Source organism: Mesocricetus auratus, unplaced genomic scaffold (assembly GCF_017639785.1).
Source record: "Mesocricetus auratus isolate SY011 unplaced genomic scaffold, BCM_Maur_2.0 Super-Scaffold_100028, whole genome shotgun sequence".
Lineage (NCBI taxonomy): Eukaryota > Metazoa > Chordata > Mammalia > Rodentia > Cricetidae > Mesocricetus > Mesocricetus auratus.
This window is the reverse complement of record NW_024429209.1, coordinates 2,343,460-2,367,065: the sequence shown is the minus strand read 5'-3', so window position 1 is coordinate 2,367,065 and position 23,606 is coordinate 2,343,460. Positions and strand designations below refer to the sequence as shown.

Genomic DNA, 23,606 nt, shown 5'->3' with positions numbered 1-23,606 from the left:
CTCACCTTTCCCGGCTGCATGTCTTGTCCAGCGTTGGGCCCCTGGTCTGCGCTGCTGGTTGAATGTAGGCCATGTGACTGCTGCTCCTCCAGAGCCTGTCTGCTAAGCACCAACTCCTCCTAGGGTACAGAGAGAGGGACAAAAATCATACTATGCCAAACTCATGTCCAAAATTATCTCATCTTCTACCCTCTTCAAAGGGTAGCCGGATGTGAGAGTGTGTGATGTTGGTGTGACTGGTGGTGGTGGTGGTGGTGGTGGTGGTGGTGGTGTGTGTGTGTGTGTGTGTGTGTGTGTGTGTGTTTGTGTGGTATGACAGGTTCACAGAGAAAGGAAGAGCCAAATGGTCTAGCCCTGAGTTCTATTCAGACTGTCAGAGCTAACCACTTCAACCAGACTTAGGATAAGCTCAAGTCTCTCACTGCTACTTTTCAACTATAAAATGGACACAATATCAGTTCCTTCTTTGAGGGAAGTGAAAAAATGAGTACAATGGAACCTGGCATGCAAAAATGTTTAAAATATATAAAATGTAAGTGATAAAGAGAACTTGCTATTTTTTTCCCCCCTGGAGGACCCAAATTTGGTTTTCAGCACCCACATGGCATGGCTCACAACTGCCTCTAACTCCAGCTGCAGGGAATCCAACATCCTCTTCTGGCTTGCAAAGGCACCTACACACACATGGTGTGAGTTCAAGGCCAGCCTGGTCTACAGAGAGAGTTCCAAGACAGTCAGGACTGTTACACAGAGAAACCCTGTCTCAAAAAACGAAAAAACAAAAACAACACCAAAAGCATGACCACCACAAAGCGCTGCCTCTGATCCTTGTTATGTTATCTAGAGACCACTCAGTAACCTGAGAGCAAGCCTAGGAAGTATCCTCATGCCCAGAGACATGACTCCCTTTTGCTAGGCCACAAGATGGGTCCATAAATAGGATGAGTTCCATGGCCAGGAAGATGCTTGTCACTTAGCCTGATGATCTTAGTTCAATCCTGGGGACCCACACAGTGAAAGGAGAGATCCAACTCTTGCAGGCTGTCGTCTGACCTCTACACATGTGCCTCAAATAGATAAATGTTAAAAAGCACTTGCTACACACAGCTCACTGAAACCATCATTCCCCACATATCCAGGTGTGGTGCACACCTAATCCCAACACTCAGGAGGCAGAGGCAGGCCAGTCAGCCTGCTCTACAGAGCGAGTTCCAGATCAGTCAGAGCTACAGAGAAACACTGTCTTGAAAAACAAACAAACAAATAAACAAACAAACAAACAAAAAACAAAAAAAGGAAAAGAAAATGGAAAAAAAAGAAGTGCAGTCTTGAAAAGTGAAAATAGTTAACAGCCACTAAATTACAGAACCTATTTCAAACCCAGGAACCCAACCCCCAATTCTGTCAGTGTAATTCCTTCTTCACAAGCACCCTTTTTACCAGGCCAGAGCTTTGTGAGTCCCCAGAAAGAGAGGAGGCCCCAGGAGTTGTGTGTCTGGGGTGAGAGAACCGGTTTTGTGCTCTGGAGTTCAAAAGATCAAAACTCAGAACTAGTTTTCTTGGAGAAGTGGATTAAGCTTGTCTTGGAGAAAGAGCCATGTTTGTTTGTGGTGAGCAGGGAACCCAGCTCCCCGGCAGCTCACTCTAATGCCAGTCTGGGTCTTGGGCTCAGGGTTGGGGGTATGAAGACAACTAAGGCATGGAGCTTGACCTCCAGTTAAATGTTGTACACTAAGGTTTATCATCAGTGGTTCTCAGTTTTCCTAATGCTACAACCCTTAAATACAGTTCCTCATGTTGTGGTGACCCCCAACCACAAATTTATTTTTGTTGCTACTTCATAACTGTAATTTTGCTACTGTTATGAATCATAATATCTGATATTTCTGATGGTCTTAGGCAACCCGTGTGAAAGGGTTGTTTGACCCACAGGTTGAGAACCACCGTCTACAACCAACCTCTTACTTTCAAGGCCACATCTTGCCTACCACCGCCCTGAGCTCCACACTCCTCTCCCTACAGGCCCTTCACTGAGCTGCCTGCTGGAATGTCCCCTTGTGTCCCCCATGTGCCTCGTTCTACTTCCAACCAAGCTGACCTCCTCACCCTGCTTTTCTTCATCTCAGGGGGCAGATTCCTGGTGCTGCCTTTGTCCTTTCTTTATTCACATTTGCCACCCCAAGTCTGCACCTCTCCCTGGACTTCCATAGTCCCCTGCTGTCTTCCCAAGTCTGCTGTCGCTCCACGTGCGTCCCGAGCAGCTATTCTGAAACTCTTCTACATCTTCTACCCACTTCCCACTAGTGACCCAGTCCTTAGGAGCTCTGGATGCTATAGTTTCTGCTAGCCTCTTCTTGTCTCTTGCCAATGCCCTCTATGTCCCCTGCATGTTCCTTCCTGGAGTTTCCTCTGCCTTCCCCCAAGAAAGTCGCACCTGCATGGTGTCTGGCTAATTCCCTACCAGTCCCCTCTAACCTAACCTAAATACCACTTTTACCAGGAAGCCATTTGGTACCATCCTTGGGAAGTCTGGGTGTCCCTGTGAGTTTGGAGCACATTGAATTTCCTTTGTCAGGCATAGACCCCACTGTTTATGGCTGCTCATCTGTTCCGCTAGCTCTGAGGTATGGTGGGGCTCACCACCTCCACTTTCTCACTCTCTGAGGTACCACAAGCAAGCAGCCCTTGAGCTCAGCTAGTGAACTCTGCCCCCTGCCCTTCGTAGTGACTCACCTGCAGCCTTTGTTGTTCTGATTCCCGCTCTAGGACAGAGGCTTGTAGAAACATGGCAATCTCCTGCAGACTGCTGATGCTGGCCTTGCTCTGGGCCAGGGACAGTGCCAAGTCCTGAGCCTTCTCCCTCCACTCGATCTCCCTGGCCTCTGTCTGCCTCAGGGCATTCTGCAGTCGTTCCAATTCCTGGGACAATTGTGGAGCTGGCTTCTCTGCTGGGAAGGCTCTGTGGCTTGGGGAAAAGGTCTCTAGACTCTGCCTTTGCTGGGCCTCCTTCAGCATCAAAATCTCTTCTTCCTTTCGGGCTAGAGTCAGTTGTAGCTCCCTTAGGCTCTCCACTAGGGCCCCTGTCTCCTCTTCTCTCTCTTGCTCTAGACTTTGCTTTTCTTGGATCCCATTTTCTTGACTCCTCTGGGCCAGAGCCTCTTCCAGCAGCTGCCCCTGCTCCTCCTGCTGCCTCAACTTTTCTTCCTTCTGGGAAAGGGCCTGCTGAAGCTGCTGCATAACCTCCTGGTGTTGGACAGCCTGGGCCTGGATCTCACCTTCTCGTATCTTCAGGGCCTCCTCTAGCTGTCTGGCACGTGCCTGGCAGTTGTCCAGGGTAGCTTGTAAGGTGGTAGTGCTGGCCTCCAGAGTGCAGCTCAATTCAGCCTGCTCAAGGAGACTCTGCTCTTTGTCCTGCAGGGCAGCCTGGGCTTTGCTGAGGGCCTCCTGCAGAGCCTCCGCCTGGCCCCAAGCAGCCTCCTCCTGGTGGCGGGAATACTGATTCTCTGCCCGCAGAGCCGCTAGCTCTTGTTCTTGTTCTGTGAGTGTGGCCTGGGCCTTCAGCCAGCTGTCCTGCAGGGCCCTGGCTTCCGCCTCATGCTCCTGTGCCTGCTCAGCACACCGCTGTTGAAGGGCCAGCACAGCCTTCTCGTGTTCCCGAGCCTCAGCCCTTAGGTCTCCCAAAACCTCCTCCAGGGCCCCCACCTGCCGCGCCCCCATGGCCAGCTCTTCCTGGAGCCTCTGCACTTGCTGCCTGTGCTCTTCCAGCTCCCCCTGCCGCTCCCTCAGTGTCGCCTGGGCCTGCTCCAGGGCAGCCTGCAGAGCACCTGCCTTTTGCTTCATGCTTTCCTCCTGGGCCAGGGCCTGCTGCTGTCCCTGCTGAAGGGCCTGCAGGTCCTGGTCCCTCTGGGCCAGAGCTCTCTGGGCCTCCCCCAGCTGACCCTGGAGTGCCTGCTCCTTCTGCCCCCCTTGCTCCTTGGCCTCCTGGAGGTGCCGCTGCAGGGTTGCCACCTCCTGCTCTCGGTGGGTCAGGAGCAGGCCAGTCTCAGCCATCTTCCTGTGCAGGCCTTGGAGCTGCTGCTCCAGCTGGCCCGTGTGCTCCTCAAGTTCCCGGATGCGCTCCTGCTGGCACTCCACCTCCTTCTCCTTCTCTCGCAGAATCAGTTTCAAGTGTTCCAGGCTCCCGCGCTGGGCTTTACTCGGGCTCTTCACATCGTCCGCCCGCTCGTGCATCCCCTGCCGCTGAGAGGCCAGCTCCTGGCCGCGCTCTCTCAAGGAATGCTTGATCTGCTCCAGGTCCTCCTCTAAAATCTTGGTCTGCAGCGTCCTCTGGTCTTCCAGGACCTGAATCCTCTCCTTCTGCAGCATCAGCTCCTGGCCTTTCCTTGCCAGGTCCTGAGTCAGCTGCTCCTTCTGCTTCTGCAGCTCCTCAATCTGCTGGCGCTGAGCCGTCACCTCCTGGTCTCTCTCCTGCAGCTCTCTCGCCAGATGGGTGCCTTGGCTTTCCAGCTCGTGGAGCTGGCTGCTTTGTGCCTGCAGGTGCTGGCTCCTCTCTTCCAGGTCCAGTGTGAGGTGAGTTAGTGCCACCCTCTGCATCTCCCTCTGGCTCTCCAGCTCTGCAATCACCTGCTGCTGGCTCTCCACTTTGTGTTGGCTTTCTTCCAGTTCCAGGGCCAGGCACTCCAGTGTCACCAGCTGCTTTTTCAGGTCCTGAATCTGTCCCCGCTGGGACTCAATCACCTGAGCCTTCTTCTCCAGGTCCAGGAGCTGATGCTCCAAGACACTCCGCTGGGCCTCCCGGTCTTTCTCCAGGTCTCGGATCTGGTCCCGCTGCGCACTCAGCTGCTGCTCCTGCTCCTGGACGGCCATGGGCAGGTGCTCTAAGACGGACCTGCACTTCTCCAGCTCCTCAATCTGTCCTTGCTGCAGGTCTACCTCTTGGCTCCGCTGCTTCAGGTCCAGGGAAAGCAGCTCCAGAGCTGCCCTCTGCATTTCCCGCTGCTTCTGCAGCTCCTGGACCTCAGCCTGTAGTGTCTCCACCTCCCGTTCTCTGTTAGACAGGGTCTGGGCCAGCAGGGTTAGATTCTCCTGCAAAGCTTTCCCCTGGGCCACCTTTAGCTCACCTTGCTCTTGCAAAGCCTGGGCTCTCTCCCGCTCGCTCTCTACCTCCTCATTTTTCAGTTTTAGCGCTGAGCGAGCTGTTCGCAGATCTTCTTCCAGGACACAGGCTGCACTTGCTTGAGCCTGGGCTTCTGCAACACATGCTTGCAGACGTTCAACCTGGGTTGTCAGCTTCTCCTTGGATGCCTGAAGCAACTCTCGCTCATTCTGGAAACAAGAGGCAAAAGGCTTTAAGATAAGATTATTCCTTTTTAGTTTGGTCTTTCAAGACAGGGTTTTTCAGTGTAGCCATAGCCATCCTAGAACTCTGTAGACCACGCTGGCCTCAAACTCAAGAGATCGGCCTGCCTGTTGGGATTAAAAGTGTGTGCTACCACTGCCTGGCCAAGATTATTTTCTTGATACTGTCACTTTAACACTAGCCTCTTATTTTGTGACAACATCAGAGATCAGCTCTTAACAAGGACTGAAAAAGTGATGTATTCCACTTAAGGTGGTCCCTACCACCTTCCAGAGTTCCTCTGTGTCCAGGGGAAGATAGCCTAGTGCAAAGAGGCATTTCTAGACCCTGATCTTGTACATCAGGGAATAACAGTCTAATCTTAATTCAGAAAAAGTAATTAGGATCTCTGTGAGTTCGAGGCCAGCCTGGTCTACACAGTGAGTTCCAGGACAGCCTCCAAAGCCACAGAGAAACCCTGTCTCGAAAAACCAAAAAAAAAAAAAAAAAAAAAAAAAAGAAAAAGGAAAAGTAATTAGATAAAGGTTCACTATGACCTTAATAATGGAAAGGTGGGAACAGTCAGGAAACTTTGAGACTTGTTGAAGGAAGCCAGGCATAAGAGCACAGACAGACCAAGGTGTTTCTGAGAGGCAGAATACAGGTTAGGGGTTAAGGTTAGGTTATGGAAAGGGTCAGGGGTTAGGGTTAGAGAAAGGTTAAGACAAGGGTTAGGGGTTTGAACTCTAAACACAACTCCTGAGGCACTTCCCCAGACCAGCACTTACCTGAGCTTCTGTTTTCTGCAGCTCTGCCTGCCGTAGGCGACTCTGCAAGGATGCCACAGTCTCCTGCAAGTCCCTTAGCTCAGACTCCAGGGAGCTCTGCTTCCCTTCCCACTTGGATTTCTCTTTGAAAGGAACAGAGATGTTGGAGTCAGGTGCATGGCTGCAGGTGGGAGAATACAGGGTATAGAGGCAGATGGCGGACAGGGATCAGAATCAAAGGGGAACAAGGCTAAGGGGGAGAAAATGACACCCAGTGTCCTGTGTCATCACTTCTCTGCCAGCAGCTGCTTCTGGCCTTGCACCTGTGTCTGCTGCAAGCCCTGGCACAGCACAGCCTGCCAATCACTTCCTCATTCTCATCCTCATCACTCGGGGGTACTCAGATCAGCTCTCAGACACGAGAGCCATCTGACAGCAGCGGCCCCTTCTAGCCCCAATTCTATGAGTTTGGAGGTGGTTCCTAGAGGCCCTCAAGTCTGAAGAAGACCCAGAGCCAGCTGTTTGTATGGACCTCGGGGAACTCTCAAGTGCCTAAAAGGCTCAGCTCTTTCCTAACCCTAACCCTAACCTTGAGGCTCCTTTCCTTTCCAAGTGGCCTCCACCCTCCAAGTCCTCGGCAGAGGGACATGGCAGTGGGCTCTTCCCGAGTCCCCTCCTGGTCTTTCTCAAGAGTATATTTACAATCCTTTTGTCCTCAAACGCTAATTTTGAGGTGATAGTGGAAAATGATAAAAATAAACAACAGGAATAAACGACAAAAGAAATAAATAGTTTTATGTTTTGATAGTTCTGGCCGAGGGTCACCAGGATTTTGTGCTTGAAATTTTTTTTTCTGCACGGGGCTGGTGAGCTGGCTCAGAAGGGAAAAGCTCTCACTACCACAACTGACTGCTTGAGTTGGATCCCTGGGGAACCTATGTGGTAGAAGACAAGAACTGTTTTCCACAAATTGCTTCAGACCTCCATGTGTGCTGTGGCAAGCCCCCTCCCCCCCACAAATTAAGTGAAAAAACAACTCCCTGCAGAGACTAACAGCAGCCCAGGTAGCAGCGTCTATCAGAGACATTTTCCCAAGTCTGTTCCTTCTTACTCCGTCTTCCAATATGGCCCACAAAAGCCAAGCACAGTGGAACTCGAGTCGAAGAGGCTCACCCCTCCCAGGGGCCTCATATCCCCGTTCTGGCCGCTGCCTGCTCTTGCCTCCTTTCAGCCTGGTCCCCTGAGCATCTTACCTTCCTGGCTCTGTGAGAGCTGTTTCTGCAGGTCCTGCAGCTCTGAGTGGACCTGGCTCTTCTGGGCCTCTGTATCAGTCAGGTGCTGGGTCAGCTTCTGGATCTGGTCCCTCAGGTCATCCTGGGAGAGGAAGGGCGAGGCTGAGCTCACACTCTCAGGAGCTCAGACACTGTCCATACTCCTCAGTCTCTGTCATCATTACCCCACTCTCTAAACCAGTTCTCAACCTCCCTAACACTGTGACCCTTAAATAAGTTCCTCGTGGTGTGGTGACCCCAACCATAAAATTATTTTTGTCGATATTGTAATTTTGCTACTGTTATAAATTGTAATGTAAAAACCTAATATGCAGGATATCTGGTATTCGACCCTTGTGAAAGGGTCGCTCAATACCCAAAGGGGTTTCGACACACAGGTTGAGAATCATTGCTCTAAACTCTTATGCATTTAGTTCCCAGAATCGGGGTGAACCTGAGGGGCACCCCTTGGACCCATGTTTTTGTTGTTATTTCAGGCAGTCTCATATAGCCTGGGCTGATCTTTTTTTTTTTTTTTTTTCTTTTTGGTTTTTCAAGACAGGGTTTCTCTGTGGCTTTGGAGGCTGTCCTGGAACTAGCTCTTGTAGACCAGGCTGGCCTCGAACTCACAGAGATCCGCCTGCCTCTGCCTCCCGAGTGCTGAAATTAAAGGTGTGCGCCACCACTGCCCGGCGCCTGGGCTGATCTTAAAGTGACTACAAAAATTTAGACTGGTCTTGAACTCCTGATCATCATCTTGCCTCTACCTCCCAAGTGCTGGGATTACAGACACTTGAGGCCCCACACCTGGTATCTGCCCAAATCTTTTATTTTTATTTTATTTTTGGGGAGAAGACAAGGTCTCAATATATAACTCAGGCTAGTCTCAAGTTCTCAATCCTCCTGCCTCAGCCTCCTGAGTGCTGGGACCACAGGCATGTGCCACTACACCTGGATTATTTCTTTTGAACAACTGCTCAGTGTCCTATTCCAGGCCACACTCCTTGTCTCCCAAGAGCCTCCTTCACAGTTGGGAACACAGTCACCTCTTCCCCTGACACTCTCCCAGTCCCAGCAGGCTGAGCTATGTCTGTCTGAGCCAGTCCTTCTGTCAGCTCCACAGAATGAAGCTTGGGCTCCACTATGGAGGGCTTCTTGAAGGCGGATTGGGTCTTTATGTTTCTGTATCACCAGCCCTGAGTGGCTGGTGCACAGGCACTCTCAAGTGCATAGTGAGGCGGAGTTGGCTCAGTCTTAAGTCTAGAATATTCTTGTAAATGGTGACCTCCAATTTCAGTACGCCCCAGCTTACCTGCCTTTTCTCAGAGGTTCTGGTACTAAGAAGAAATTCTCGGATGATAAGAAATGATACAAGATAAACCCATGTGTTGTGTTGAAGGGTTTACAGTTCTCAGAGCTCCTTCAGGGTTCCCACTCACAGCAACTGGGATGGAGGAGTGTGATGGCGGTGGAAGGGGAAGCATTGATTGCCCTACTTTTCAAGTGAAAACAAGGCCCAGGAAATCCAAATGCTTAGTTACGTTTGCAGGCCAGTAATTGATACAGGAGGGATGGGGGGGGGGGGGCTGAGATTGGGATGAGTAACCTTTGACCCATCTCCCTCTATTTACAAGTCTGATTGGGGGTCTCAGGGGAACTCCAGAAAAGGGAGGAGGGCAGAGGACATACCCGGGCCTGCTGAGCCTTCCTCAGGTCTTGATGAAGCTTCTGGAGAGCCAACGCTACAGTCTCCGCTGACAGTGCGGTCAGGAGGGGACCTCTCTTAAAGGGTCTCCTAGCTCCAATCTGATCTGAAGAAAAGAGGAAAACTCTTCTCACCTGGCTGCCACAATAAGCAGCAGCCATTCCTCCCCAGACAGAGCCTTGGCCCTCCTGCTGGCTCCCCTCTCTCCAAAGAATCCATTCTAGAAGGTTCATTCCTACACTTTCTATTAAAGCAGTGTTTTTCAGCCTTCCCAATACTACGACCCCGTAATACAGTTCCTCATGCTGCAGTGACCCCAACCATACAATTATTTTGTTGCTACTTTATAATTATAATTGAGCTACTGTTATGAATTGTGATGTAAGGATCGGGTATACAGAATATATGCAGATATGTGAAAGGGTCATTCAACCCCAAAGGGATCTCAACCCACAGGTGGAGAACTGCTGCATTAGAAAATGCTGGCTGTTGGCTGCTATGCTCCAAAGTGCAAGCTGTAAAAATTTTTTATCTTTTTTTTTTCCAGACTGGGTTTCTCTGTGTAATAGCCATGACTATCCTGGAACTCGCTTTGTAGACCAGGCTGGCCTCAAACTCACAGAGATCCGCCTGCCTCTGCCTCCTGAGTGCTGGGATTAAAGGCTTTACATCACCACACCTAGCCTCATTTTTTTAAAGACAGGATTTATGTAGTCTAGGCTGGCCTGTAATTTACTAGGTACCTGTGGATGACTCTGCACTCTTAATCCTCCTATCCCAACCCCAACCCCAAGCAATTGACTATGTAGCTCAGGCTGGTGGAACTTAGTGCTAGGGTTACAGGCAGGTACCCTACATTTGGCAAATTCTAAGATAGGACTTTTAACACTTTCATTTCATAATCAAGAAAAATCAAGTTCAGAGAAGTTAGGTGGCTTGCCTGCTACCAAACAGACTGGTGTTCGAGATACCTTAGAATCAGCTGCAGCATCCATGGCCTTAACCTGGATGTTATTTTACAACAGGAACTCCATTCCCTTCCCTTTTCCTGGGCTTTGACCCACAAGACTTAGCTCTCATCTGGCTTCCTCACCTGGCTCAGGGCCCCAGAGGGAGGGAGCAGAGTCGCCCCCACCCCTCAGCTCAGGTCGGCTTTCACACGCAGACCCCAGGGCCTGCTGCAGAACAGAGTAAAGGCTAGCCAGCTGGGCCTGGGCCTGGTTCTCTGGCTGCTGTTTTGCAGCCAGTACCTCCAGCTGGCTCTCAGTGCTGCGCAGCTGCAGCTGCAGTTGGGTTGCCTTGGTCTCCTGGGCCCACAAAGAAGCTCGCAGCTCCTGCTCTGTGATTCGTGAGGCCTCCAGCTCCTCTAGCAGCTGTGCTTCCCGGGCCACAAAGTCAGCCTCCTTTTCCTTCACCTCCTGCCTCAGGAGCTCCACCTGCCAGGAGGAAGGAGACACCCTGAGCAAGTTCCATCAGGACCCCAGACGGGGAGAAGTCCAGTGGGCTCAGCTCTGCAGCCGGAAGGAAGGGCCCTGAAGTGAGTAGTTCTGGCAACTGGGGTGGCCAACACCAGAGACAAGGGCCCAGGCTACACTACAGGCCTGGCCCTGCTCCCAGGCAGACAGATATGCCAGCCCCTGCTGTGATTAGAACTCTGCCCTGAAACCTTGACCTGGAGCTGGTCAGACTGCATGAAGACTGTTAGGCAGGTCTGAGCCCCTTCCCAACTCTATCTCTCCTCCAGGCTCAGGTCCGGGCCAGTGAACAAACAGTATGGAAGGCCTCTTGCTTGTGTTTACCCTCCAGGTTCCCCCTGCTGCATTTTGCCAAGCAGATAAAGCACATTTGCAAGTTACTGTGCATGAATCAGGCTCACATGGGCATGCTTTGAACACTCTGTCCAGGGTGCCAGTCAGGCTCCCCACATGGGACAGAGCTCATCTCTGGGTCAGGTTCCAGAGCCCCTGGTGCCCAGCCCTGCTTTTCACCTTCTGGCAGGGATGCTGAGGTCCCAGTCTATATTATTCTTAGAAAAACCAAAAACAATTCACCCAGCCCCTCTAAGAGCATCTTCTCCAGAAAGCAGGGCTCAGGCATAGTGGGGCACCTGTACACCGAGCTCTCTCTGTCCTTCCTGGGCCTCCTGTATGTCCTGACGCAGGGAATTCAGCTCCTGCTGTCGAACAGAGTCAGCTTCTTGTAAAACGAGGAGTCTTCCTTCCTTTTCCACCAGCGACAGTGCCAGGCTGAAAACAGAGGTGGGAGAGAGAGGTCATTCTCTCGGGGTGAGAGTGCACGTCATTGGACTGTTCTAATCAGCATTGCTTGTTAAAACAGAAGCCATGATGGTGACCAGAGGGTCAGTAAGAAGTACTGTTTATTGAATACCTAAGGACTCATTTCGCTCAAGTTTATTCTTTGGTATATCCCACAAATATATGCACACATTTTAAATTCATTATATCCAAGTTTCCCATTCCTGTGCGTCCCCAATTCTCCACCCAACCATCTCTCACTCTGTACCCTGGCTCTGTGAATGGCTCTTTCATCTACAGTGTCACAGCATGGAAGTCACCAACATTTCGGTTCTCCCTTCATCCTACCCACATCCAATCTGTAATTGTCTTAAGCCATAACGCATCTCAAGTTCCTCTCTTCTTCCCTCTCCTACTTGCCATGGCGCATGCAGTCGCTAACTCTCACTTGGACACCTGGTCCCACCTCCTGACTTGTCTTTAGGACTCAGTTGTCACTACTGAAAAGATCATCCCTTCTCAGGTCCCTAGGACACTGAGTGCATGCTGTCCCCCACTCTGAATGGGCTCATGCCACTCCACGTTTCAGGCTACCACTATCCCTTCTAACACACTAGAAATCTGATTATGCTGATTCTCTTACTTGAAATCCTTACAGTTTCCTGTTGAATGTGACCTACAAGCTCCTTTTTATGGACTTTGGTGAATACTGGCCATACCGCACTCTGGCATCACCAAACCCTGAAAGCTCTCATTTGCCTCAGGGCTTCTTCTCTTACTAAGCAAGGGTGGCTCCATTGTCTTTCAGCATTCTGTTTGTGTGTAGAGAGGGCGTGTGGAGGTCAAAGGACAACATTCAGGCTTGGGTCCTTTCCTTCCATCATGTGGCTTCTGAAGATGGAACTCAGGTCGGGCAGGCTTGGCAGCCAAGCATCCTTACCAGCTGAATCACCTCAACAGTCCCAGTATTCAGTTTATTTTATCTTTTTGTTGTTGTTGTTTTTAAAGACAGGGTTTTCTCTGTGTAGCCCTGGCTGTCCTGGAACTCACTTTGTAGACCTGGCCAGCCTCAGAGAGCTGCTTGCTTCTGCCTCCTGAGTGCTGGGACTAAAGGTGTGCACCACCATACAACTTCCTTGTATATTTCTAAAGCCCCCCTCCCTCCCTCTCTCTCTCTCATCACCTTGTCTATTTCCTCCACACCATATGTAATAATCTGTAACCATTTGTTTAAAAAATTGTTCGATTAAAAATTTCTGATGGGCAGTGGTGGTGCACACGCCTTTGATCCCAGAACTTGGGAGGCAGGGGCAGGCAGATCTCTGAGTTCGAGGTCAGCCTGGTCTGCAGAGTGAGTTCCAGGACAGACTCCAAAGCTACAGAGAAACCCTTTCTCGGAAAAAAAAATTCCCCACAGAATATAAATTCTATTAAAGTAGGGACTACATTGTCCTAAGAGAATGGTGCATAAACGGTCTTCTCTAAATATAAGATTTGAAGCTGAGACCATGTCCACTCCAAATGGTTACATGTGTACCCCAGAGTGAGACATGGTGAGGTAACCTCACGCAGCATAGTCAATGCCACTGTGACTATGACATAGAAGGCAAGGCACCCCTCTGGCAGTCTAGCTTACCTGGCTTTCTCTTTCTCGAGTTCCTTCTGAATCCGGCTACATTCCTGAGCCTCTTTCATCTTCTCTTGAATCTCTTGTTTCACCAGCCTGTGGGAGTCATCCTGGGTTACCAGTTGAGACTTCAAGTCCTCTACCTGGAAGGTTAAGAGCATGAGGCTGAGACGACAAAGTCCAGAGCCAAGTGGGAAGTAGTCTAGGTGCTTAGGCTCCTGTAAGCCACACCAGTCAGTGGCCCGTCTCCACAGTTCTGGAGGTTTCACTAGTCCCTACACGGTTTTGTCTTCTTTCTTACGTTTACTCGTGTATGACACACTCAATCACATACCATGGCATGTTTGTGGAGGTCAGTAGACATTTGTAGACACACACCATTCTGCCTCTCCAGCCCTAGTTCTATCAGCACATGCCACCACACCCATCTTCCTAGCCTGTTCTTGTTTTAGAGACACAATCCCACTGTGCAGGTAGGATTGACTTCAAACTCAATCTCTCCCTCTCCCTCTCTCCCCCTTCCCCTTTCTCTCTCTCTCCTTTTTAAGACAAGAGTTTCTCTGTGTAGCTTTGGATCAGCCTGCCTCTGCCTCCCGAGTGCTGGGATTAAAGGCGTGCGCCACTACCACCTGGCCTGCCTCAACCTCTTTAGTCTTAAGTGCTGGGACTAAATTATATAGCATTTGACCATAACCTATTCACATTCTCCTACATTTTAAGTCATCTCCATATGACCTCTCATATTGAATTCAATGTAAACAATACCTAACACGATGTAAACACTATGTAAACGGTTGTTATTTAGAGAAGAAAAGGCCTATACATTCACAGTACAATGCTCTCCCAGTATTTTCAGTGGCTGTTGGTAGAATCTGGATAACTAGGGCTAATAATATAATCCCAGAACTCGGCGAGGCACATGCTCAGCTCTGAACACCCTTCTACAACTCCGCACTTATTTCTGTAGCCCATCCCTGTCCTCCCAAGCTCAAGCAGCAGGACCTGGGACCCTTGTCTGCAAAAGGGAGTGGGCAGGGCTGGCTGTGGTGGGCAGGGCTGGCTGTGGTGGGCAGGTCTGGCTGTGGTGGGCAGGGCTGGCTGTGAGGCAGGTAGAAAACATAGACCTGTTTCTGCAGGTCTGCCCTGTCCTTCTGGAAGGCAGCGTGCTCCTCCCTGTGCTGCTGGGTTGCCTCCTTCAGCTCCTGCTGTGCTCCCCGAAGCTGGGTCTGCAGCATGTCAGTGGCCTCCTACAGGAGAAAGGATCAGTGAGTGCAAAAAGCTTCCACAGGGGCTAGCTCCTGCAACCTGTGCTGTATAAATGCTGTTTGTTTCTACTGAGTTCACAAAGCTGAGGCAGGAACTAACCATGCATACTGTTTCCCCCTCTAGTCTTTTTTTAAAATAATAAAAATCAACTTTAATGAGGATTTTGCTGTTTCCACACAAAGTTCTGTGTTTTAGGTATCACTGTAAGACATGCCAATGTGGCACACGTGTTCATCAACCCAGGGTCGACCCTGATGATCCTGACCAGCAGACTCTCCCTGCCAGACTTTCTAGTAAGCTAAGTGAGTCCCTTTAAAAAGGGGGTATTTTAATTTTCATAAAAACAGGAGACAAGTGCTAGAAACATGCATTTCATAAAACAATAACACGTGTTATACTTTCATTGTCTTCCTATAGATCCCATTCATTTAAAAACTTAAGATCAGTAAAGAAGTTTTATCTTCAGTGATATTATTTAAAAAGCCTAGAGATTTAAAAACAACAGTGAAGAACTTCACTATCTTTATACATTACACAGTAGATAAAGCTATTAAACTCCTCAGTATCAAGAGCAAATCACTACCACCAACCTTGCTACATCACTGGAAGGTAGCCAACACTCAGCAGCTGCTATGTAGACTACTTGGAAGTGACAATGCTAGCCTAACACACAGAAACACAAATACAAATATCTATACTTGAGGCATGGCTGTCGAGTAACAAGATAGATTTAACACAGATGAGCAGAGAGACAAGGGTCCCAACACGTGAGGAATGTCTTTATGGAAGAGGCTGGGATTTGCTGTGAAGCATAATTATATAGCAATTCCAAAGAAGGTACAATAAATTAAAAATATTGAATTCTTCAATTTCCTGAGTTAGGCCAAAGATTCGGTTACTTTTTGGTGAATTCAGAATGGTTAAGGGAAGAGTGTTTTTCCTTTTTTCTCTTCTTTTCTTCCTTTTTTGCGATGTTTCCTTTTTTTGATTTGTTGTTCTTTTCTTTTTGCTAATACTTGTGTTTCTTTTGTTTTGAAGAGTCCCCTTTGGTGGAGCTAGAGTAAGACCTTTTCATCTTTTTCTTCAGTTTAAGCTTCTCCTTGCTTTTCCCGTTTCTTCTCCTCGTCTTCCTTTTCTTTCTCCTGCAGAGGCTGCAGTTTGTTCAGTTCTTCATTTTCTTCATCGCTGCCCTCACTACTTGTGCTGCTGACATCCAACACGATGTCCCTCTTGGGGTCTACCCGGCACTCAGAAGTCAGATGACCAGGGTAGTCACATCTTTTGCAGCCTGCTCGGACATTGTCCTTGTTGCAGCCTGGGACTGTTATGATGCAGGTGAGTGGAGTCCTGGGCTTTCGAGATGGCATTAGGTTCAGGTCCATTGAGAGGACAACTCACTACCAGAGAGATCTCTCCCACCCGGTCCCCACAACTATAGCACACGGTAGGGGAAGGCCGGATGCGCATCCAGGGTTGGTGGAACTAAGGTGCTGGGGATGCGGTTTCCAGGGAAGAGTTCTATTGGAGCACGCCTGGTCCTCCCCCTCTCTTCTCATACCCTATTCCTCCTTCCACATGACTGCATGGGCCCAGCCAACCTTTTGGCCAGGCCCAAGAGTTTGTGACTGACCCTAACCCAGACCCCATAACAGCCCCCTGAACACACCCGACTTCCACTTGATTGCATACATACATGTGCACACTTCCACTTGGTCAAGTATGGTATTAAAAGATATCCTGGCCAGGCATGGTGGCACACGCCTTTAATGCCAGCGCTAGGGAGGCAGAGGCAGATGGAAGCCACATAATAGTGAGACCCTGCCTCAAAAAGATATTCTAGGCTGACATTATAATTTAGTAGCTGAACATTTGCCTAGTATGTTACAAGGCTCCAGGTCTGATCCCCAGAGCCACAAAAAGATAATGATAATAAAATAAATATTTAAATATGTATATAGAGCCGGGCAGTGGTGGTGCACGCCTTTAATCCCAGCACTCAGGAGGCAGAGGCAGGTGGATCTCTGTGAGTTCGAGGCCAGGCTGGACCGACAGCCTCCAAAACAATACAGAGAAACCCTGTCTCGTAAAACCAAAAAAAAAAAAAATGTATATAGAAATACATAAAATGATGTATTACAGGGGCTAGAGAAATGGTCAGTGGTTAAGAGCACTTTGCTCTTGCAGTATACCCATGTTCAATTCCCAGCACCCACACATTTGTAACTCCAGTTCCAGGAGCTCTGACACCCTCTTCTGGCCTCTGCAGGTACCAGGCATGCACATGGTATACACACATACATGTAGGCAAAACACTCATACACCTCTCACCTCTCTCCTGTACCACCCTCCATCCTCTCCCCTCTCCTGTATCACCCTCCATCCTCTCCCCTCTCCTGTATCACCCTCCATCCTCTCCCCTCTCCTGTATCACCCTCCATCCTCTCCCCTCTCCTGTATCACCCTCCATCCTCTCCCCTCTCCTGTATCACCCTCCATCCTCTCCCCTCTCCTGTATCATCTTCCATCCTCTCCCCTCTCTCCTGTATCACCCTCCATCCTTTCCCCTCTCTCCTGTATCACCCTCCATCCTCTCCCCTCTCCTGTATCACCCTCCATCCTCTCCCCTCTCCTGTATCACCCTCCATCCTCTCCCCTCTCCTGTATCACCCTCCATCCTCTCCCCTCTCCTGTATCACCCTCCATCCTCTCCCCTCTCCTGTATCATCTTCCATCCTCTCCCCTCTCTCCTGTATCACCCTCCATCCTTTCCCCTCTCTCCTGTATCACCCTCCATCCTCTCCCCTCTCCTGTATCACCCTCCATCCTCTCCCCTCTCCTGTATCACCCTCCATCCTTTCCCCTCTCTCCTGTACCACCCCCAAGTTTCTCACACTAGAGCCATGCACCTCTTTTTGTTCTTGAATTTCCCAAGCCTCATTCTGTCTGTTACAGGACCCTATGACAGTGAAACCCTATGCACAATGTGTCCTTCAAAAACTACCCTCAGTGGGTAAAGGTGCTTGCTGTCAAGTGCGATAACCTGAGATCAATTTCAGGGTCCTATACAGTAGAAGGAAAGAACCAACTCCCACAAGTTGGATTCCATATGGGTGTCATGCCATGTGCACAGAACAATACATAAAATAATTAGCCGGGCGGTGGTGGCGCACGCCTTTAATCCCAGCACTCGGGAGGCAGAGGCAGGTGGATCTCTGTGAGTTCGAGGCCAGGCTGGTCCGACAGCCTCCAAAACAATACAGAGAAACCCTGTCTCATAAAACCAAAAAAAAAAAAAAAAAAAAAAAAAAAAAAAAAAAGAACTGCCCCCTCCCAGCATTCAAGAAGCCTGAGATTTGATCCTTAACAAAACATAAAACTTGGTGTCGTGGTTCACACCTGTAATTCCAGCATTTGGGAGGAGGCAGGAGGACCAGACCCAGGAGCACCCTCCATACCTGTTCCTGTAATTTCTGAATCTTCATGTCCTTCCTCAGCCTTTCCAACTGCTGGGTAGCATCTGCTAACTCCTTCTGGGTCTGTAGCAGTGTTTCCAGGAGGGACATTCTCTCCTTCTCTGTTTCTAGCTGCATCTGTGGAAAGGCAGGAAGCGCAAGGGCTTCACCGTTCTGGGTTATCATGCTGACCCTGGAGGCCATAAGCACATTTGCTCCAAGTTCTTCCAACAAATAGGATGAGGGCTGAGGGCAAAGGAAAGTCTAAGACCATTAACTCAAAACCAGGAAGTACAAAGATTACCACTGGTTTGCAAGCTGACAGGATGTGGTAAGTGTTGGCCCTCCCTCAGGAAGTATGACATGCTGCCTGCTGCAGCTAACTGCTTATTAGCCCACTTGCAAGCAGCAAAGTGGTAGCTACCCTCTCTTCTGGAAGCCCTACTTGAGCCCTGCCATTAGGAATGAAAGGTGGTAAGGCTGGGGGAATCAGAGATGGCAAAGGTGTAATACTCCAAGCTGCTTACTTGGTACAGAGTGCTGTCAGCGTGGGTTCGTTCCTCTTCCCTCTGTGCACGGACAGCTTCAGTTTCTATCTGTTGCTCTCTCAGCCTCACTTCCAGCTCCTTTCTCTCCCTTTCTAGAGTCTCCAGGGTCTTCTCCAGCTCCTGCTGAAGCAAGGAGCACTCTTTCTCCTGACCATGTGGAGGAAACCACACTGTTAAAACCAGAGGAGACAGGAGAGTTGTTTGGGGGGCAAATCTCCCCACTGCCTCATAGGCACTGCTCTCAGCCTGATGATCATTTCTGATGAGAGGCTTGCCTAGGCTGGGCAGTGGTGGCGCACGCCTTTACTCCCAGCACTCGGGAGGCAGAGGCAGGCGGATCTCTGTGAGTTCGAGGCCAACCTGGTCTACAGAGCAAGTTCCAGGATAGCCTCCAAAGCCACAGAGAAACCTTGTCTTGAAAAACCAAAAAACAAACAAACAAACAAAACCAATCCCTGACTTATCTGTCTCACTAAAATTTAAGTGTCAAGTGAAATTTATTTTTAAAAAAATGATGTATAGGCCAGGCAGTGGTGGCTCACGCCTTTAATCCCAGCACTCAGGAGACAGAGGCAGGCAGATTTCTGTGAGTTGGAGGCCAGCCTTGTCTACAAAGTGAGTTCCAGGACAGCCAGGGCTGTTACAAAGAAACGCATCTTGAAACAAACAAACAAACAAACAACAACAAAAACCAATGTATAACTGGGGCATGGTGACACACATGCCTTTGATCTCAGCACTTGGGAGGCAGAAGCAGGTGGATCTCTATGGGTTTGAGGCCAGCTTGGTCGACATAGTGAGTTCTAAGACAGCCAGGGTTACAAAGAGAGTCCCTGGTTCAAAAATACATACATACATGTAAATGTGCTCTCTACCCCATATAAGTTACAACTGTTATTTTTAAGGTCACAACAGCATGGTTGAACTGAATCTGCCAACCCTGCCACCTGCTGACCACTGCTCTGTGCTCTGGTGCCGAGTCGGCCCCTCCCATAACCAAGCCTGGTTCATCAGAGATGCCTCCCTACAATGCACAGCCAATGAGGGGAGGGTCCTGGTTCTGGCAGACCCACTCCTAATGATAGGCTTTCTCCATCAGTTTAATGCTGTGCTAAAGACTGAACCCAGGTTGCTAAGCAATCAACCAACCAACAAACCTGCCTTGGCCAATTTCTAAGCATCTCCATGTCGCGGTTTTCTCACGTGTGGACATGGGAAAGCAAGCCATGTAAATCTCTCTGAACATTGTGCAATACACATTGAGTGGTAGTACATAAATACCGATGTAACATTACACCAGAAGTTCCTTGTGCCTTGCCTTTAAAATGATGGTTATGGTTTGTGTGTGAAATCCTCCCAGCATTCCTCACCCTGCCCCTAGACTCCTGTGTTTGTTTGAATACCTGGCAGAACTGTTTTGGGGAGGTTTGTGGAGTTTGGGGGAGGTGGTACCTGTCAGGTAGGGGAGGTTCATTAGAGACAGAACTCTGAGGGTTATAGCTAATTCTGTGATGTCAAAACAGGAAGTAATAGTTCATCACTGCTGGTTAGACTATGACCAGAACATTTTGCTATTCAAAGTACCACATACTGGGCCAGCAAGATGGCTCAGAAAGTAAAAGCACTTGCTGCATCAGCTTGAGGACCTGAGTCCCATCCCTAGAACCCATACTGGAAGGAGAACAGATTTCAAAAGCCATCAACTGCTAATAATTCCTTAGCTAGACGTAGGGCCTTGAAAGCCCCTCCCTCCTCCATGCTGGAATTTTTAACTGGCTTCATCTTGCAGGAAATGGTAGAGTTGAAAAAAGTGTGTAGGATCCCCTGCAGCTGGAGTTGCAGATGAAAAAAGGGGAATTGTGGTGATATATTATTTATGATGATTTATTAAAACTAGCCTGAGAGGGGGGGTGCGGGAGGAGGGGAGCAAGAGGGGACTGGGATTGACATGTAAAACAAGCTATTAAAAAAAAAAACTTGCCTGAGGATTCAGAAAGCAAAGTCAGCCAATGAACTACAGAGATAGGGTGGTGTTGGTACACACCTTTAATCCCATCACTTGGGAGGCAGAGGTAGACAGATCTCTGTTAGTTCAAGGCCACACTGAGCTCCTTGAAACTGTCCAGTACTAAAGAGAACCAGCTCAAACAAAGGTGACCTCAGCACCTGAAATCCCACACCTTTAATCCCAGCATTAGGGAGGTATATGAGACAGGAACAGGGTCTCAGAGCTGCCTTTCATTCTTCAGCCGCATTGAGGATAGGAAGACATTGAAGTCTCAGGATTCTCCAGCCATGCTGAGGAGAGGCAGCTGTCAGAGGTTTGGTGGAGCCAAGATCACTTTTCAGTCTGACGTAGAATGAGAGCTAGTGGCTGGCTGCTTTACTTTTCTGATCTTCAGCCTGAAGTTTGAACCCCAGTATCTGTCTCTGGTGTTTTACTTATCGTACTACAGTCATGAACCGGCCAACATGGGTGCCGGGAGCAAACATGGGTCCTCTGAAAGAACAGTAGCTGCCTCCTGGGTTCTGAGTTATAGGCATGCACTAAGTACCATGTACGGTTTTTGATTATTGGTTGTTTGTTTTTAAATATTTATTTTTATTTATGTGCATGTATGCCACATATGTATGTATTGCAGAGGTCAGAGAAAGATCTCAGGACCTCTAGAGCTGGCTGTGCAGGTGACTGTGAGCCACCTGAAGTGGCTGCTAGGAGACGTTTGCCCAGGCCCTCTTGCTGCACTCTCTTTCTGTTTGCCCAGGCCCTCTTGCTGCACTCTCTTTCTGTTTGTTTGTTTGGTTGGTTTTTCGAGACAGGGTTTCTCTGTATTGTTTTGGAGGCTGTCCTGGAACTTGCTTGGTAGACCAGGCTGGTCCCAAACTCACAGAGATCTGCCTGCCTTTGCCTCCCGAGTGCTGGGATTAAAGGCACGTGCCACCAACACCTCTCTTAACCACTAGCTTCTCTAGCCCCTTGACTAGTCTTTTAAGGTGGGTTGTTGGCAAGACAGTAGCCAAAAGTTTGCCCACTTTTAGAATTATGTACCTAGATGACCAGGGTGCCTTCCTCTAAGAGTCAGGGATAGTACCCACTGAAAACCCAAGTAAAACATAATATAAACTTCTGATGGATGAGCTAATGGCTTCAAGTTCCCTGGAAGGAGTGACTGTCATGGCCACACCTGGTTCCTTCTCTTCCTTTCCACACATTCAGGTAACCCCGCCTTCTGATCTCCCTGATGATTAAAAGGTAGACTGCTCTCTTACAATTTTTTTTTAATTTAAATCAATTTTTAGGGAGGGTCTCACTAGGTAATCCTGGACTGGAACTCACTAAGAAGAGCAGATTGGTATTGAACTCACAGAGAACCACCAGCGTCTGCCTCCCGGTGCTAGAATTAAAGGCATGTAGCATCAATTCTTGATGTCTCTTTGGGTTTTGAAAAGGGTATCCCTTTGTAAAACAGGTAACCTTGAACCCACAGGTTTCCTGCCTCCTAAATGTTGGCATTATAGTTGTACTCTGCCCTGGCTGTTCCCAGGATCCACACTTAATTTTTTGTTTTGTTTTGTTTTGTTTTGTTTTGTTTTACGAGACAGGGTTTCTCTGTATTGTTTTGGAGGCTGTTGGTCCAGCCTGGCCTCGAACTCACAGAGATCCACCTGCCTCTGCCTCCCGAGTGCTGGGATTAAAGGCGTGCACCACCACCGCCCGGCCACACTTAATTCTTGATACATACAAGCAATACACACACACACACACACACACACACACACACACACACACACACACACACACACACACACAGAGACAGAGACAGAGAGAGCTTACAAATATAGAGCTCACACTATGCCAAGAACTAGTCTTAGTATTTTTTCGTATGTTAACTTATTTAATAGCTAGAAGCTGTTCAACTCTGAGGCCCACAAGGTCACAAGGAGGTACCCCCTCTCCCCAGAAAAGAGAGGCTGAAGTAGAAACAGACAGGCATTCTGGGATTGAGGATTATTACACTGGATTTTATACCTTGGTGATCAAATTTCATTCTTTTAAGCGGCAATAACTGGACCAAGAGCGTCGAGTGGCAGATTCACTGCAGGGAGGCCATGTCTGCCTCTCCTGTTCCCCAACCACAGCCAACACCTACCCACTTCTCTTGGAGCCTGTTCAACTCCTCCTCATGGGCCACCTTCTGCCGCTCCAGCGCTGTCTGCCCCTCCTGCTCAGCTTGGGCGAGCTGCCTGGCTCCTGCATCCCGCTCCTGCTCAGCCCGGCTCCTCTCGGCATCCAGTTCCAGTTTCAGACACTTCACTTCCCCTAAGAGTCAGGCAACGTCAACTCTCAGCCTCTGCTCCACTCCACTCCTTTTACCTAACATTACTCTCCCTGCCCACCCACTTCATGAGCAGCTTCCATCTCAGGGGCCCCCAGTCTGGATGTGGAAAGCTTCCCATTGCCCTCTGGGCTGTTAACATCACCATGGAATGCAGCGTGCCCATCCTGGCGGGCTTCTCACCTTGAATTACTTCCTTGGCTTGAGTAATAGTTTGAACCTGGATCTCCAGCTGTCCCTTGGTGACCTCTATCACAGAATTTTGCTGTTGGGCCTCAAAGAGACTGCTCTCCAGTTGTTCCTTGGCTGACCTGAGATTTGGGAATCAGGAAGCATTCTAACCCATCAAGCAATTACATGTCTACAACTCATTTACAGTTCATGCACTCAGGACAGGGAGCTCAGCTTAGCCTTGCAAAGTTCTCTGTGCTTGGTTGAGCAAGTGTGGACCCTACCTGAGCCCCAGAACTTGCTCAGTGAGGTCCTGTCGGTCCCGCTCCACAGCCTGCAGGCGCACCTCGAGAGCTGCCCTCTCCCGTACAAGGGCCTCTTTCTCCTGGACTGCTCTAGCAAGGGTTTCTTCCTGTCGCTCAGCATCCTGATGCAGCTGCCCCAGCTGAGCTGCAGTTGCTTCTTGCTGGTGATGAGCCTGAGGAAAGAAACTGATGAGATACAGGGCTGCTGCCAGCAAGTCAGGGCCAAGGGTCTTCAGAGATTCTGGGATCAGCATGACGAGCACTGAACATGTTGACTCAGGAATTTATTTCCTTGACCAATGAGGAGGCCCCAGGCCAGAAAGGATGCTCTCCTATGAGTGAGACACTGTGCTCGGGACAGCGGGACCCATATGTACACAAGAAAGTGACTAATACCCGAGAAGAGACTCGATTATGTTCAAGTATTAGGGCAATGAGAGGTTTGGTAGGGAAAAGCATGATTGTTAAGATTAAGCTTCATTGTCAGCTTGGTGATTTAGAATCACTTAGGAGACACACCTCTGGGTATGTCCGTGAGGATGTTAATGGAGGAGGGAAAACCAC

At 49.3% G+C, this 23,606-nt stretch overlaps 1 protein-coding gene and 1 pseudogene across 9 annotated transcripts in view; both read right to left on the bottom strand.

Annotated features, from left to right (window-relative positions):
• The window catches only part of Cep250 (centrosomal protein 250), a 54,366-nt gene that overhangs the window by 4,603 nt on the left and 26,157 nt on the right, over positions 1 to 23,606 (bottom strand). For all 9 annotated transcript variants that reach the window (XR_005871546.1, XM_040732777.1, XM_040732782.1 and 6 more), the window contains 14 exons: positions 23,022 to 23,215; positions 22,750 to 22,877; positions 22,381 to 22,550; positions 18,209 to 18,376; positions 17,685 to 17,819; positions 14,088 to 14,210; positions 12,973 to 13,106; positions 11,189 to 11,327; positions 10,175 to 10,517; positions 9,066 to 9,187; positions 7,359 to 7,479; positions 6,127 to 6,248; positions 2,734 to 5,325; positions 6 to 119 (listed from right to left, as the gene is read on the bottom strand). Coding sequence is in view for 8 of the 9 variants with exons in the window: in XM_040732777.1 (XP_040588711.1) it covers positions 6 to 119; positions 2,734 to 5,325; positions 6,127 to 6,248; positions 7,359 to 7,479; positions 9,066 to 9,187; positions 10,175 to 10,517; positions 11,189 to 11,327; positions 12,973 to 13,106; positions 14,088 to 14,210; positions 17,685 to 17,819; positions 18,209 to 18,376; positions 22,381 to 22,550; positions 22,750 to 22,877; positions 23,022 to 23,215 (4,605 nt within the window). In the remaining variant the exon portion in view is untranslated. The remainder of the gene's footprint in view (positions 1 to 5; positions 120 to 2,733; positions 5,326 to 6,126; positions 6,249 to 7,358; positions 7,480 to 9,065; positions 9,188 to 10,174; positions 10,518 to 11,188; positions 11,328 to 12,972; positions 13,107 to 14,087; positions 14,211 to 17,684; positions 17,820 to 18,208; positions 18,377 to 22,380; positions 22,551 to 22,749; positions 22,878 to 23,021; positions 23,216 to 23,606) is intronic.
• Positions 14,221 to 16,186, bottom strand: LOC106022378 (annotated as a pseudogene).